At 41.6% G+C, this 17,482-nt stretch overlaps 1 protein-coding gene across 6 annotated transcripts in view; it reads right to left on the bottom strand.

Annotated features, from left to right (window-relative positions):
* UNC5D (unc-5 netrin receptor D) overlaps positions 1–17,482 on the bottom strand; it is a 547,698-nt gene that overhangs the window by 88,734 nt on the left and 441,482 nt on the right. For 4 of the 6 annotated variants that reach the window (XM_042983507.1, XM_042983506.1, XM_042983509.1 and 1 more), the window contains exons 5-7: positions 14,668–14,848; positions 13,388–13,555; positions 11,477–11,641 (exon numbers count right to left, since the gene is read on the bottom strand). In XM_042983507.1, coding sequence (XP_042839441.1) covers positions 11,477–11,641; positions 13,388–13,555; positions 14,668–14,848 — 514 coding nt within the window. The remainder of the gene's footprint in view (positions 1–11,476; positions 11,642–13,387; positions 13,556–14,667; positions 14,849–17,482) is intronic. The other 2 variants (XM_042983511.1, XM_042983510.1) reach the window with 1 other exon arrangement.

Raw genomic sequence — 17,482 nt, forward strand, 5'->3', positions numbered from 1 at the left:
GGTGTCACTTCTGATGACAATGACTTTCCAGAATTGCCCCTCAGTCACAACACGATTAGTGTGCATCAGGAGATAGAAGATCCCCCGCTTTCAAATCCAAGGTCTCTCTATAGGAATGTCCTTTGCATATCCTAAACTGAGACAAGTCAGTGTCTCCATGTTCACAAGGAACATTTGCATATTTCATTTTTGAGCTAAATCATTTGAATTTCTAGAATTCATACCATCTGTATTACAAAGTTCTATCCATTCTCACTGGTTCTTTATGTGTTGGTTTCTTTCTCTGATAGATTAACAGGGTAAACTATGCTCTTGGGTCACTGCAAACACTTTTAAGAATGGGTCCACAAAGACTTCATCAGAAATTGGTCTCAAAGTGATAAAATGCAATGTTTCTAACTCTGCTCCAAGGAAAATTGTCTATTAAAATCCTTTTTCTATCCAATAAATTAATTTGCTTTGATTCCCTCCCTTCCAACCACAATAGAAACACATACACGTTCAAAACTAAACAATGATTAGATTATATAATTTAAAGAATTAAGGGAATCATTTATTGGTTAATGTCCAGAGGATTACTTTTTTAACCTTATGGTACGAGTGATACCCAAATTCTTTAAAAATGTAACAGCTTTTAGGGCATCTGGGTGGCTCAGCTGGTTAAGCATCTGACTTTGGGCTCAGGTCATGATCTCACAGTTTGTGAGTTTGAGCTCTGCATTGGGCGCTCTGGTCAGCACAGAACCCACTTCAGATCCTCTGTCTCCCTTTCTGCCACTCCCCAATTTACGCACACGCGTGTGCACGCGCACACACACACACACACACACACACACACACTCTCTCTCTCTCTCTCTCTCTCAAAATAAATAAACTTAAAAAAAAAAAAAAAGAAAGAAAATCCAGACTTGACATAGGGTTATGGTGGCTTCCGATGTGTCTAGACTTGTCCCTTTTGTTGCTGGATCATAGGAAAGTCTGGGTAGGGAATAGATGGGGATGGTGAGATTCAGAAGGGTGGTTATTATAATGACTATTTACAATTGTTAAGAAAATACTTAACCACTGAAATACAAAGGATATCAGTCTTGCCTTAAAAAAAAAATTGCTTAAAGAGGGGTGCCTGGCTGGCTCAGTTGGAAGAGTGTGCAACTCTTGATTTTGGGGTTGTGAGTTCGAGCCCCATGTTGGGTGTAGAGATTACTTAAGTTAATAGCACTTAAAAGTTTTTTAGGGACGCTTGGGTGGCTCAGTTAGTTGAGCCTCCGACTTCAGCTCAGGTCATGATCTCACGGTCTGTGGGTTTGAGCCCTGCATCGGGCTCTGTGCTGACAGCTCAGAGCCTGGAGCCTGCTTCGGATTCTGTGTCTCCCTCTCTCTCTGACCCTCCCCCGCTCATGCTTTGTCTCTCTCTGTCTCAAAAATAAGTCAACATTAAAAAAAAAAAAAAGTTTTTAAAAAAATTGCTTAAAGAGAAATTATAATGAATCCTTTGACTTGTACATTTTTTTTAAGCTTCATCAGTCTCGAAGCTACCTTACCTACATTATAGATTGAGCTACTTGCATATAAGGTCTATTTATGTGTTTTCCACCTATTCTAAGTCCCTAGAACAGTAAATGGAATATAGTACTTGTTGAATACTTATCCAAGTTTGTGTTGAATACAAAATCAGGGTCCATAAATTTCCTACAGTCTGTACAAATTCCTAGGATGGTGTAGTTTCTCAATGAAGGGATTGAAATGGAATGCTAAAGGCCTAATGTGATGATTCATTTCCTAGGTAAGACTAGCATGGTTTTATGTTTTTTTTTTTTAATCTAAAAGTTGTCCTTCCTCACACTGCATATAATAATTGTCCAAATGGTTAATTTTGGGTGGGAACGAATTAAAATTACTCCTCAAAATTGGCTAAAAAGCAAATGTCTGAAAGCACTGACATATCAGTGGTGTTATTTTCATATTTTACATGTACACATGTATTAACTATGTTATTCAAAATAACCTATGAAATATATATGCATACACATATATATGCAAGCTACTTTTAAAATATAATAATTTCATGTTTGTTTGTTTGTTTAGTGGGATGAAACCTAGAAATCATCTTGCCCAACCTGCTCTTTTTAATAGATATGAACATACAAGGCACAGGATCTGGAGAGATTTGCTCAAGGTCAAGCATTAGTTAACGAAACAACTGAACTAAGACCCAGGACTCCTGATTCCTGGTGCAGAGCCCTTTTTGCTACCCCATGGTCTCTTTCTAAATGATCATGGCAATTTTCCATTCCACTGAGCACTAACACTGTCCTCTGCCAAACACATGTGCGCAAAGCCAGGTTTTTTTCTTACTGTAATACTGACACTTCTCTGGAGAGAGGGGAAGGCCAGGGTGATGTTGATGTCTATTGATGATGTTAATATCTTCATTTTAGGTACCACCTTTCTCCATGATCTTGAAGAGACACATGCATTTGTAATTTAAGGAGAAATGGTAGGATCAACACAAAGAGGTTTCCTCTCTATTAATTCACTTTGCTCAGTACACCCCAGAGGCCGCTGAATCCTTTACTCAGTTTTAAATCACTTCCTTGATTGGGTTCTTGCCATTTCTTTTATAGCTGGACCACTCTATGATCTCAGGCATTAAATCTTTCTCTAGTCTAGACTAATATTTCTTACCCAGGGTTGTGTACTGTTGAATCCTGATTAGATATACTGCAAATGCAGAATCTGGATTCTCAGAACTAATGAAATGGACATAGTTCGTTTTATATGCAGAAAGCCTAATTTGGGAGAACTTCCAAAAAGGAACTTGGATATCCATAGTTACTGACAACCAAATCTAATAAGCATTTTTTTAAGTATGGGAAAATATGGCAAAATTGCTAATTTTCAGATATGGGAATGTACAATCAGGGAGGTACCAGACGGGTAACAAATATCATTAATCTAGGATGACTGGCAACAGATGGGTAATACTGGAAACTGTAGGTTGCTATACAGTATAATAATGTGTATGTTGAATTTTTTTTCCAGAGAAAAAGAAGTTTTGAATTTGTGTTGGAGACATGAGGACTTGCTTTATAAAAGTGGATTTTCTGGGGGCGCATGGGTGGCTCAGTCAGTTAGGCGGCCGACTTTGGCTCAGGTCATGATCTCGCAGGGGTCTGTGGGTTTGAGCCCCGCATCGGGCTCTGTGCTGGCAGCTCAGAGCCTGGAGCCTGCTTTGGATTCTGTGTCTCCCTCTCTCTCTGCCCCTCCCCTGCTTGCTCTCTTTCTCAAAATAATAAACATTAAAAAAAAATTTTATTTATTAATTTACTATTCTCAAATAATAAACATTAAAAAAATTTAAAAAATGGATATTCTGATGAGGTGGTCAGAACATGTGTATTTTATAGCATGAAGGAAACCTATATAATCCCCGAGTCGGTATTGTGAGGACTGGTGGTCTCCCTTGGGGATCACCTAGGTCCCTCTCTGGGGCCTTCCCCTTGAGTGACTTTTAATTAGTGGTGAGAATCATACAATTTTTAATACTAGCTGGGACCTCATAAATCACCTGTCTCCTGTGGGACCAAATCCCACCTGCAAAGGACGATTGGCAGATCAAGAGCTATTTGTTCAGCCACTCAGAAGTTCTGAGAAAGGATACTGAAACTTCGGTTCGACACAAAGTCTTACGAATCAGCCTGATTTCTAAACTCTGTTTTCCAACAACTATGAATCGGAACTGGCTGGTATAAAGAACACAATTTGTGTCTCTTAAAAATTTTCCTGACAAGTACCTTTTATTTCGTTAGATACACTATATTCATCAGATGCATTAGGAAATGTTTTAAGAAAATATCTAAAGCATCACAGTGTCAATACTTTGCAGAATATGGAAAACATACTTTTTCTGCCACAGGAATCCCTTTACTAGAACATACACACACTCACACACACACATACACACAGAATAATTATTTACTCAAATGGAGTGCTTATTATGGATGCTAAATGCCTTGCGTGAATAATTTCCTCCTCAAAAAGAACCCTTTCTAATAGGCACTATTAGAACTTTTATCTTATAGATGAATAAATTTAGGCTTAGAGAAGTTAAGAAACTTGGTCATAGGATTGCAAAAACAATTCAAACTCAAGCAATCTGACCCCAGAGCTTTGATTCTTCATCTATGGGATGAATGTTCGAATCCTCAAGGCTCAGCTCATTCATTTCTAGGTCCAGGTCCGTTTCTAACCTTTCAAAAAGAGAATAATCAGGGCGTCTGGGTAGCTCAGTTGGTTAAGCGTCTGACTCTTGGTTTTGGCTCAGGCCATGATCTCACTGTTCGTGAGTTTGAGCCCTGCGTCAGGCTCTGTGCAGAGTCTGCCTGGGGTTCTCTCTCTCCTTCGGTCTCTATCCCTTCCTTGCTCTCTCTCTCTTGAAATTAAATAATCTTTAAAAAAGAGAGAGAATAACCAGTGTCAACTCAGAATCACAGAGGACCTTTGAAAGCTAGTCAGTCTTTGCTCTGAATGCTAGATCTAGTAAGCCTCCTGGGCCAGCCAACCCCGCCCTTGAGCTCAACTTCTGTACCTTCCTACTGATGCCTTCCCTGTGCTTCCTGGGTATGGCATCTAAAAAATATTTCTCTCTTCTTTGTAATAGACATGTGTTCCCATCAACTCTCTGGTTCTACAGCTGACATTTCACTTCCTTAAGAAATGCTTTTAAGCTTTCTAATGGGCTGTCTTGAGTTCACATTGTCATGGGGATCTGTTCTTATTTGTCTGTTTACTTTTCTTGGGTTTTTGTTTTTTCCAATTTAAGTAATATGATCAGGAGGTAATGTATCCTGCTCTCCAGCTGCCCAAATTTAATTTTAAAGTCTTTCCTATTTACAGTGGAGGTGTTTTATTTCAATTCTGCTCATAAAATGAACAAAGTTAAGAAGATGTGCCTGAGATAAACAGTCTTCCAGAGATCATGTTTCTGAAGCACGACTTAGCACATTCTGTCCAATTCCACCAAAAGAACGTAAGCCTAGTATAAAAGGACATATTGAAATACGTGGGCAGGGAGTGGATAGGAATAGGAAACAGTGGATGGAAGAGAGAGATGGGCACAATAATTGCCTTGATTTCAATGAGCTGAGAGAGATTCTTCCCTAGATTCGTCTGTCATGACAGTGTAGGTACAGCACCCGGGTCTATGAGGAAGTAAAGAGAAAGTGGTGACGGAATTTCCTGGATAGGAAAAGGCATCTTAAGTGTTTCAGAGCTGGTTGATAAGGAGGGCCATAGATTTTCAATAACTTATGAAATACACATCTGTCACAGACCAGTGGATGAAAGCCAGTCCTTACTTGGAAGGATTATGTTCAAAAAACGATCCGATGTCTTTATCTTTTTTATTAACAAGGCTACAAGTAGAGAAGTCTACAGTGGGTGGATGACAAAGGGGAGAGATTTTGTGGTAATTTGTTGAATATGGTTTATTCTTTATCCTCTTTATGCTCCATTCCACTCAGGGCATGGCACAAAAAAAATGACAGTTTTAGCCTTGTACAACTAAAAAAAAAAAAAATGCTTTCATTTAAACACATGAGTATTGCAATATCTCTGCTTTATTTTCTTTTTTAATTAAGCACAATGGAAACTTTAGTCATGAGCCACTCCACTCTGTCTCATTAAAGCTTGTGACTCACAGGCTTTGTGATTGGGTCCCATAATGGGAAAGTGTTTATTGGGGCATGGGGGAGAGACTGTTGCTGAGCTGCTAATGATACCATATGTGTCCAAATCTACATTCTTATTACTCCCGTGGGTCTGCAATATTATATCCATTTCTGCCATGCAGTGTCCATGATGGCGACTCTGAATTGATCAACTGTTACTCAGAAAGGCGGCTGTTGGGTATTTCTAGGAAAAATCTTTGTGGAAAAAGGAGCACCTACTATGTACTATCAATGGAATGGAAATGGGTTTTTAATATTAAAACTACTTGGGAGGATTAGCAAGCAGTAATAAACTTCATGACAACTTAAGAATGCTTTGCACTAGCATGCTATCCTGCTGTTGCCATTTTCATTTTGCTATGCAGAGTTTATGCTATAATTAAGCAATTGTGCTGTACAGCTGGCTCTGAAATATGAACTTACCCAACAAAACATTTAAGAATGAGTCAAGCAGGTATTCCTGACTCCTTTACCCAGAGAAAGGAAAGGACGGATTTTGCTTTGGTAAACGGGAACTTGCCCTTTATAACCCTATGTATAAGAAGTAGGCGTCCTGTAAACCACCAGCAGAAAGGGTTGCAATAGATGCACTGAGCTAAACCAGAATGAAAATTGTCTTCTTCGGTGCCCCAGGAAAGACAGGGAAGGGACCCAGGTAATCACTGTAATGGATAACAATGAAGCTTAGAGTGTCCAAGAGAAAATGCTTACCAAGGCAACCTTTACTTTGATGTGATTACAGGCTCACCTTTTCAGGTGTTTCCTTTAGGTCATTTAAGTAGATCATTCAATAGACAATGTGGTTAGATTATTAGATGTAGCCTGGGGATGTTGATTGGAACCTGCTATTGTATAGATGTCTTTACCCTTGATTTAGTTTCCCAACTGCCTATTCAGCCTTCTCTTATCAATGTACCCATCAGAAATGAGAACAAACCAGCATTCAACTGATATTTTGGTTGTTGAACTGTGGATGTTGAACTGACCTATATTACATCTTGACAAGAAGGATGGATTAGCTATCAGGTAGCTCAGCCTCGAAGATTTCCTCTCTCCTTCAGACCCCTGTGGCATTTCTCTGGCTTCAGTCTCATGACACATCTAGGTAACTAATCCCCTCTGAAGCAGACTGATTTAATCTTCTCAAACCGCAGCCCTTAGTTTTATATCTGCTAGAATAACGGGAGAGGGAGAGGGAGAGGGAGAGGGAGAGGGAGAGGGAGAGGGAGAGGGAGAGGGAGAGGGAGAGGGAGAGGGAGAGGGAGAGGGAGAGGGAGAGGGAGAGGGAGAGGGAGAGGGAGAGGGAGAGGGAGAGGGAGAGGGAGAGGGAGAGGGAGAGGGAGAGGGAGAGGGAGAGGGAGAGGGAGAGGGAGAGGGAGAGGGAGAGGGAGAGGGAGAGGGAGAGGGAGAGGGAGAGGGAGAGGGAGAGGGAGAGGGAGAGGGAGAGAGGGAGAGGGAGAGGGAGAGGGAGAGGGAGAGGGAGAGGGAGAGGGAGAGGGAGAGGGAGAGGGAGAGGGAGAGGGAGAGGGAGAGGGAGAGGGAGAGGGAGAGGGAGAGGGAGAGGGAGAGGGAGAGGGAGAGGGAGAGGGAGAGGGAGAGGGAGAGGGAGAGGGAGAGGGAGAGGGAGAGGGAGAGGGAGAGGGAGAGGGAGAGGGAGAGGGAGAGGGAGAGGGAGAGGGAGAGGGAGAGGGAGAGGGCTTCTCTTATTCCTCAGCTTCAGGCTGAACACCCCACCAATTTCACCCTTCTGTTCCTGTCAATGAGGCATGCACCTGCTATTGACCCCTGGCTGTGATCCTCAGAGGACAGAAGCCACTAGGTTCACAGCAAGTAGAAAGGGCAGTGGTCAGAAAACTACCGGACTCTGGTTTTTAAGCTTAGAAAAGTTTCTTGACAATCATACCACATAATTATCTTTCTGGAAGATAAATGTTCTGGCATAAAAGCGTTGGATGTTTAGTTTAGCTTGTAATTTCGATCCTTGGACTGTTATTGGCAAAGACTGCCGAATCTTATTCTCACTAGTCTTGGGGCATTTATTTTCTTGGGGAGAGCATTTAGGTGTGGCCATCTGTGATAGCAGAACACTGAGGTTCTGTGCTCCAGTCACAACTGACCAAGCAACAATCACACCCAAATATTAAAGCGATCATTCAGAGCTGGCGGCTGCATTTCCAGGAGAAATGCAACCCTCGGGGACAACCAAGGAAATCCAGCTCTTCTGTTCAAAGCTAAATAAAATCTAAGAATTGTAGGTCATCTGAGAGTCAAGCAATGTCATTGTTAAACCACCAAAAGAAGTTAGGAATTGAGGAACTGCTTCAGGGTCATGTTTGGCACAAAAGGAAAAAAATTAGGATGGAAATTCCCAAATTATAACATGACCTAGATCCTTCACAAAGCTCTTGTTCCCATAAAGCTGTCGCCCACTGCTATTTTAATCAAACCCAGCCTTCACTGGAGCACTATCCTGATGCAGCTAGTTTTAGCAAGAGCACTTTGGCAGAGTACCAGTGACAAGTGCAGTGATGTTGGCACTATTTAACCAGACTGCGGTTCGTCGCTTCCTGCAGAGATGGTAAAATGTAATTCATTTCTGTTGGTATTGGTAGCTGTTCTGTCTAAAAGGGCAGAACATGTTCTGCTGTTGGGCTCTTACAAACACATCCCTTTCCCACTGATGTAAAAACAGACCTCATACACCTCCATGGTTTCATAGGCTTCACTCTTTTTCCCTCAAAAAGCTGAGTCACTGTTGCCATCAAGGGTCTCTGATCATAGCTGACAGACATCTCAATATGCGTACTAGGGAAGCAAAGGATGCTAGAAAAACCATGCTTCAGGAGGAAAGGAAATAGAGGAATGGAGAGAGAGAGGAAAGGCTCACACAGCATTTTTCAACGTTTTTTTTTTTTTTTTTTTTTTTTTTTTTTTTTTTAATTTTATTTTTGGGACAGAGAGAGACAGAGCATGAACTGGGGAGGGGCAGAGAGAGAGGGAGACACAGAATCGGAAACAGGCTCCAGGCTCCGAGCCATCAGCCCAGAGCCTGATGCGGGGCTCGAACTCACAGACCGCGAGATCGTGACCTGGCTGAAGTCGGACGCTTAACCGACTGCGCCACCCAGGCGCCCCCCACACAGCATTTTAAATTCATGGAGGGATTTAACAGAGATCTTGGCTCCAGTGCCACACATAGTCCAAACCTCCTCATCCTCTATTTTATTTCCACTACAGAAAAATGGATACCGAACAGCCACTGAATTACACACATGTGACTAAAACCATACATGGCCAAGATCCACAGAGAGGTTCGCTCAGTTTACTAACAAACTGCCCAGGGCAACTGCCGGAACTATGGCCATGGCTGGCTCTAAGGAAAGAGCTAAGCTTTGGAACTTCACAAGCACATATGCCTACGTGTCAACTCGACTAGGTCATCAGGTACCCAAATATTTCGTTGAAAATCATTCTGTGAGAGTGTTTTCAGATGAAACCAACATTTACACTGGCAGACGGAGAAAAGCAGAGCGTCCCCCATGATGTGGGTGGGCCTCGTCCAAGCCTTTTCAGGCATAACCGTCCCCTGAGTAAGAGAATTCTCCTGCCAAACAGTCTTTGAATAGACACTTGGGCCCTAAAGATTTTGGACTTGCCAGCTTTCATAATCACATGAGTCATTTCCTTATAAATAATTAACATATATCATATATAGATAGATAGATATAAGTATACTTCTGTATAAGTATATATATATATATATATATGTATGTATATATATATATATATACACACACACATACACCTTATGTATATATAAACCTTAAAACAGCTCTCTAATTTTAGACTTGAGATCTAGGCTGACCTAGTACACTTTCAGTGCTGGGAACTCCTTTTGGCCCTGAACAGAACTCTTACTCCAGTGACAAATAACTGTGTACCACAGTACAAGTGGGAATAAGTAGCATTCATATATTTGATCATTCTTTCTTACCTTAAGAGCTAACCGTCGTCTGTCTTCTTCCATTAGCACCTCTAAGACTTAAGTTTTAGTCAACTATGGTTGAAGCCTGATAGCCTCAGATTTTCCCCAGGTGTTAATCCAAACGATGACGAATAAAGAAGATTATTATCACGATCATCTAAAATTCAGCCAGTAGCCAAATAGTTATATTGTTGATGGTTTCTTAGAACACAGCCAAGATTTGCAGGCCTCATTGTATCAAAATATATGGCTCCGTGTTAAAAAAAAAAGTCACACCTCAAAAGTGTTTCAGAAAAAATGTGGTAGTCAAGGGTGGTCAAAAACACATTTCCTTAAATTTCATGCTATTGTTTGTGTTAAGTTTCCTTACATTGTGGAAGAGAGATGGCCTTCTGAGGAAGGCAGATGGTTGGAATATTAGAGAGCATGGCCCTGCCATCACAGAAACTGGTGGCGAGGTTGTCTTCTGTCACAGTCTCTGCGGTATATCTGACACATTTAGGGTCCTCAGCACTTGCACTGAGAAAATGAAGGCGCTATGGGCTATCAGTAAGTGGTCACTTCAATGTATTATCCTTTTAACTAATGTTTTAGCCATCTAGATTTATTGTGAAAATACAACAGTTAGCATGTTTGAATATGCTGGCTTTCAAGGCTATCCAGTCATATTGATGCAGAAAAATAAATCCAACTTAGATAATCCCTTCATGCTGTCATGTTTCCAAATAAAAGGCAACACATATTCCTGAAAAGATGACAAACTACTGAGCTATATTATTTTTTGCCAGCTATTTTCCAAGACAGCTATTTAGTTCCAGAGAACACATGTGTCCTGAATCTCTTGTTTTTTTAAGGGCCTCGGCGAAACCAAGTAGCTCATCTGGGTAGGCAAGTGAAAAAGGGATTAATATTTACTGAGCACCTACTCTGTGCCATGAAATATTCATGTATATTCTTTTCTCATTGAGCCTTGACAGTAATCAGGTTTTCAGTACTCACATAAAGGAGTTAAGCAGTTAGGTGATTTGTTCAAGTCACAAAGCTAGTAAGGGACAGCACCAAATTAAAACCTGTCTATGTGATGACTCGATCTTCCCATACTGTCTTACTCAGGCAGACTGTCACTCGCAGACGGTAATAATATAACCTCAGGAACCAAGCAAAGCTTGGGAGTTTTGAACCCAACATTCTATTTTGATGCAAAGTCACCCATCTTTGCAAGTGTCGTTCTTTTTCCCTCCATTTGTAAGGTAACAGTCACAACACATGTCCTGGACCATAGAACCATGGTCTCTGGAGATTATTAAAATTATACATATACACACACAAACATACACACACCCCTTTACATATATGCATATATATATTATAAATGCTTTATGGTGCGGTGAAACTCTTGGAAGAAATAAAAGCATATGGTGATCAGTAACAGAATTTCATCAAACTTAAAAATGGTGGGTACTAAAAGAATTGCTAATCTAAAAGGTAATTTTAAACATTTTCTTAAATGAGTTCTCTAAAAAAGTTACTGGTTCAATTAATAAGTACACTTGCTTATGGAAGTTCTAGTGAGAAAATATTTAAAATGACCCCATCTCTACTACAAATGTATTTGTCTACGTTTCTACTCTTTTCACTCATTTCCTTTTTGCTCTTGGCAAATGACTTTGCTTTCTGCTAACATATTTAAGCAAATGAATGGTCACCATGTTTCCTTTCATATTGTGGACAAACATTGAAGATGTGAAGCAGAAGGTGTTACCTAGAATGCAGAGACCATCTGTGCAGTTTTCAGATTCCTGGCTGAGCCCTTCACAGAATTTGCCCCCGTTTCTTGGGGGTGGTGCCGTGCACTCCCGGATCCGCAAATGCTCGCACTCTGGGCTGCAGACTGACCATTCACTCCATACTTCCCAGCTCCCATCCACTTTAAGGGAAACAAATGGAAGCCTTGTTAGAATGAATTGGGCAGCTGTCAGGAGACTCACCCCAGGACTGCTGTTGTCCTTAAAGCTGGAGTTTAAAGAAATCACCACCACCATAAAAAACAAAATAATTCTGCTTATCTTCTCTCCGTGATTTCCTTCCTAAAGACGGAGGCTAACAAAAGCAGTGGTGTAATTCTCTTGCTATTTCAGGAGACCAGTTACTGAATTTAGGCAAGCTTTCGCATTATCAGTGCTCTTGGATTGGCTAATAATGTCATTACCCATTCCATTCTCAGTCTTTCATGCCCAGCTGTGTCTTAGATGGACGGGTAAAGTATGTGCAGTAACCACTAGTAATCGCCGCTTCCTTGTGGGTTGACAGTTTAGAACTAGACAGTAGTAGGAACTATCTTTAAGCCCTAAAAGCCCTAAACAATAAAAAGTTAAACCTATATGTATTTTGACAGTATTAAAGTAAAACAGGTCAGTCAAAGCCCCAAGATACCAGGACTTAACATAAATAGAATTTCATGGGTCATGGATTGCTGCTGTATGTAGAAACGAACAAACTAATTTTAATTCCACTAAAAATTGACCCTAGAGATAATGGCAGCTGTTTGAGGCAATTGTCCCTTTACCTCCTAGGAATAGTCCAACCATGCGTATGTGGGTTAAGATCGTGCAATTTTTAATCGAGAGCAATTAGTCAAGAACAGGGTAACAAAAAAAAAAAAAATACTGAACTTGAAAGCAAAATGTCCAAGAACTTGTCTTGATTGTGTTCAATTATTGGCTCCTCAGCAATCCCTTTGACTTACTTTACTATTTCTGTCAACTGGGGGATAAGAAAACTCACAACACAGAGTTAAATGACATCGCATTTATAAAAGTAGCTTGCACAGTACCTGGCACATAGTAAGCACTCAATAAATGTTGACTGAATAGGAGTTTGGAAGGAAACTCCAGGAATAAGCTGTTGGTGAGAGCCTCAGCTTAGCTTTCAGTGGAAGTAGATCTGAAATTTTAAAGACCCGAGGCTCTAGCCTAGCATCCTTGGAGTTAATGTTTTATAATGCACGGAAGGCCTAGGATCAATTTGTTTCTCAGTGGGAGGACATGCTTTCCATAAAGAAAGTCATCTCCATCTCATCTACTCCTCATTGTATAAACTGGGCTAGAGCCAGGAAGAGATGAACAAAAGAGCTTATAAAAGCCATATTTGGTAAAGGAAGTGTCTATTCAGAAAGGAAGGCAAACATAGGCCAAATGCAAAATAGCAACTCTGTGATACTGTACAATCTCTGCTGGTTTTACTGTCAACAAATACAAAGCTGATAAGGTGAGTTGATTGGTAATTGACGATAAAGGGTCAGATGTCTGCTACCTGTTTTGTGCTCACAGACAACTCAATCCCTGCTAGTTATTGTGCCATCAGATGGGAGAACCCAAGGAGAGAAGCAGATGGCTCAGCCCCACCAAACACGGCTAGTAAAGAGACACTTCAGAGCATGATGGCTTACTGATGGTGAGTGTCCAGGATCATCTATATATATGTCCCCCAGTGGAGGTATTTCACCCACGTTCTTGCTATTATAGTGAGTTCCACATTAGCACTTTGGACAAAGGCTGCATTCTGAGAACGTGGGAGAGGATAACTTTGGGAAGGAAGGTTATATTCAGTGCTTCACACCAGCTTAATCGTGTTGGTGGATGAGAAGGGAAAAGGGAATCTACACATATCTCACCAGGACAAAGAGAAGTGCACGTTATTTTCTGCACTGACATTCCCTCACAAAAGGCCCCACCATTGAGAGGAGCTGGGTTGGTGCAGGTCCGGGAACGTTTCTGCCATCCTCTACCACAGCGAACATTGCAGGCTGACCACTCTGTCCAGGAAGACCAGCCTCCATTCACTGAGAGAGAAAAATGGGGAGGGGAGAAAAAAAGGAGAGAGGTTTTTACTGATTGCCTACTATGTGCTAGCCACTGTGCCAAGGTGTTGTGAGTTTGGCATCCAGGGACCAAGAGACCCTGCAGGCCCACACTGGCCACTCGATCATGGGGCAACAGTGGGGCTTACCTCATCTCTGTCCCTGAGTCTACTCATCTGACACAAGAGGGACACAGGATTTTCTTTGTGGGGAATTAGGAAAAATAGGATGAATTCATCAACCTATCTCTAAAGCACTTGAAAATCTAGAGTACAGGCAGAAAATATCAGCATTTGAATTTCTATTACTTAAAATGCTTCAAAACCCAATCCCAGGACTCTTCGACTGCGGAGGGGAATGACTTTACTTAAATAGCCAGGAAGTTTTGTTTTGTTTTGTTTTTTTAATGTAATACCTGAAACATTCAGCAAATAGTGATGTGTGCTTTTGAGGCATTTCCTATGCCAGGAGAGAAAACTGCCCACAGCAGGTCTGGGGAGGCTGGGGGTGGATGCTGGGTTTGGGAGGGATGGGAAGCAGAAGTTGCCCACCTCAATTCTTTTCAAATATAAACACAGTGGGAGAAAAGAAACTTTTAAGATTAGTTTTAATTTTTTTTTTTTTTTTCAACATTTATTTATTTTTGGGACAGAGAGAGACAGAGCATGAACGGGGGAGGGGCAGAGAGAGAGGGAGACACAGAATCGGAAACAGGCTCCAGGCTCTGAGCCATCAGCCCAGAGCCTGACGCGGGGCTCGAACTCACAGAGTGCGAGATCGTGACCTGGCTGAAGTCGGACGCCCAACCGACTGCGCCACCCAGGCGCCCCTTAAGATTAGTTTTAAAAGACAGGGATTGGAAATGTCACTGTCGGAGGGATCGGGAATGTCACTATCTCGTGGACGTCCCATACTAGAGGTGAGAGCAAACACAGTACTAGCAATAGGGACGTGTTCTCACCTACCAAATGAGAGAGGCAGGAGAGAGCACAGTAGTGGATGACCCCTGAAGTCCTTTCAGCTCTACACACTGAAATCCCTCTACTTTGCTTTCCGTCCTCCCTATCCATTCCTGGCGTTGGGGCTGGTCTTACCATAAACCACCACCGTGGCTGACAGGCTCCTCCTCTTGGCCACGATGTTGGCTGCCATGCAGGTGTAATTGCCGGAGTCGGAGAGGCGCGCCTGCCGGATGATGAGGTTGTGGTCAGCCCTGGTATCAATGTTTTCATCTTGCTCGGAGTCAATGGGCTCCTCATTTTTCAACCATTCCACCTATAAGAAGAAAGGAATGTTCACTTACCAGTCATTTGTAAACAAAACAAAACAAGCAAAAAACCCAACAAACCTCTTTTCTGGAATTGGAAGGTGGGTAGTTCCGGCGTATGGGAGGGAGACAGACATTCCTAACCTCTAGAGCCACAGCAGTGATTTTTTATTTCTCTTTATTCCATTTCCCATCCCTTTTATTTAGCAAATTTGGTATATTCAGGAAATGAACACTCAAGTTAATAAACTGGAGTCAGGAAAGGAACATAAATACCTACTGACTTTGACCCATTTTTAAGAAACGCGGTGGAAGAGAGAAAAGAGGTGACTACAATTAGGTCATTTCATTATATTTCATCTTAGTGCAAACTCTGATGGTAATGACTACGTGTCTATAACAAGCCCAAAATGCAGCTCACAAAATCAACACATCCATGCAGAACTTGTACTTTGTGCTGAGAGGATATTATGCTGCCAGACAAGGTTTCATGTCCATGTTTGCATTTGAACAAATTTTAAGAAAGGTGTGATAATGTATAAAAGGCCAATGTAATACACATTTGGGCAATCACAGGCAATTAAATTCAAATCTCAGTGTTCTCTAGTTTTGGAGATACATTTCTTTGGTGATCAATTGCGTTACTCTTTCAATGATGCAACAGACAATGGGTTAGATGCCCGGCACATTTAATGCCCAGCCTCTCTTCTGGAGGAGAGGACTTTGAATACCCTCTGGGCACAAGCTACTTCCACCTTGATTTATTTTCTCTAGATCACTCCTGGATAACCTGTTTTCCTCTTTCTAGTTCCACTTTTATCCTACCCTTGGCGTTATACTAGCTAGTATAAAGTGATTATTTAACATTACTACAGTTATTATGATAGAGATAATATCATCCCTTCTATGCCTAGATGATATTATCTTCCCTTCTAGGCACAGAAGGGATGATATTAGGTGAGAACGGTATAATAGCAGTCCTATAACGGATATGATGAAGGCCAGGAAGATATACACTACAGATATTTGATAATTATAGTACTAACCATAATCTAATGAGTCGAAATCACTTGACTTTAATTATCATATTCAGTCCATTCTAGTCCTTTTTGTGTTCATTCAGAGGCTAGACTTATGGCTAACAGTGAAATTAATAGAACTGTCATGGTAAGCATGGTTGACAGGTTATTTGCCTGTGAGGCTCAGGGTAGAGGCAGGAGGAGAGCTATTTCCAGGTCAAATGATGAGAATGCAATGGCGACTAGGAAAAATTGGATGGAGAAAGGCAGGTGGGCTGATCCTATCGGGTCAAATCCGCACTCATAAGGACTTCCTTTTTCTGCATCGACGTTTAATTGGGGCAGTCATACCACCCCTTCACTTTCCTTCAGCACCTAGAGAAGACACAGATGGAACCTACTGCTCCTCTAGCCTCTCATCCTCGCCCAGCTGGGGTGTTCCACACTTACTGCCCCTATTTTATCAGGCAAGCCAGTTTCACCCAGAACAGACCGCCTTCCTTCCTCATTCTGTCCTCTGCTTCCACATCCAAACATCTCCACTTCCTAGTGTCATCTTGGTAGCACTACATGTATCTCATTTGACAATAAACATTTAGCTCCAGCTACCAGCATGTGGTATATACACAGACATCGAACAGACGCATTATAACTATAATTTAACCCAGAAAGCAAGAGTGGTGGCTACACCAAAAAGACATCACACAGAAGGAAGCATATGCACTGGGGGACTTTGCATCATACCCTGCCCACCACTGGCGAAGATAACTGAAAGTTGGTTTTAGTGTAAGATGCTTCATTCCTGGTTGTCTGGGAGGCTCAGTCAGTTGAGCGTCCGACTTTGGCTCAGGTCATGATCTCACTCACTGTTTGTGGGTTTGAGCCCCGCATCAGTCACTCTGGTGTCGGCACAGAGCCTGCTTCAGATCCTCTGTCCCCTCTCTCTCTGCTCTACCTCCGCTCACGTTCCCTTGCTCTCAAAAATGAATATTAAAAAAAATAAAAAGATACCTCATTCCTGTTTAAATCCAAAGAATTCTAATTTACCAATAAACAAGGAGCAAAAATTATAGAACAATTTGTTGTCAGTCTCTAATAAAAAGGGATTTACCTGTCATAAGAAAACCTATTATGGGGCGCCTGGGTGGCTCAGTAGGTTAAGCTTCTGACTTTGGCTCAGGTCATGATCTAGCGGTTCATGAGTTGGAGCCCCACACTGGGCTCTATGCTGACAGCTTGGAGCCTGGAGCCTGCTTTGGATTCTGGATCCCTCTCTCTCTTCCCCTCCCCCATTCATGCTCTGTCTCTGTCTCTCTCTCAAAAATAAATAAACATTAAAAAGAAAGAAGAAAACCTATTATGATCTTTATAATGAAATTTATCCCAAGTATCACTCCATTAATGAGAGTTTAGAATACCTAAAATCATCACCATCCAAAACCTACCCTCGAAGAGGTCAATTTTAGAAAATAAAATGGCACACAACAGCCAAAAGAAGTCTCAGAACAGCTTTTACTATCAAGAGGGGATGAAAAAGGAATGTGGTGCAGGGCCAACCATGAAGTAAAGAAGAAAGCCTGATCACCACCCCCAGGAGTTCCTGGAGGGCTCAGCCACGTTCCA

Source organism: Panthera tigris, chromosome B1 (assembly GCF_018350195.1).
Source record: "Panthera tigris isolate Pti1 chromosome B1, P.tigris_Pti1_mat1.1, whole genome shotgun sequence".
In the NCBI taxonomy this organism is placed as follows: Eukaryota; Metazoa; Chordata; class Mammalia; order Carnivora; family Felidae; genus Panthera; species Panthera tigris.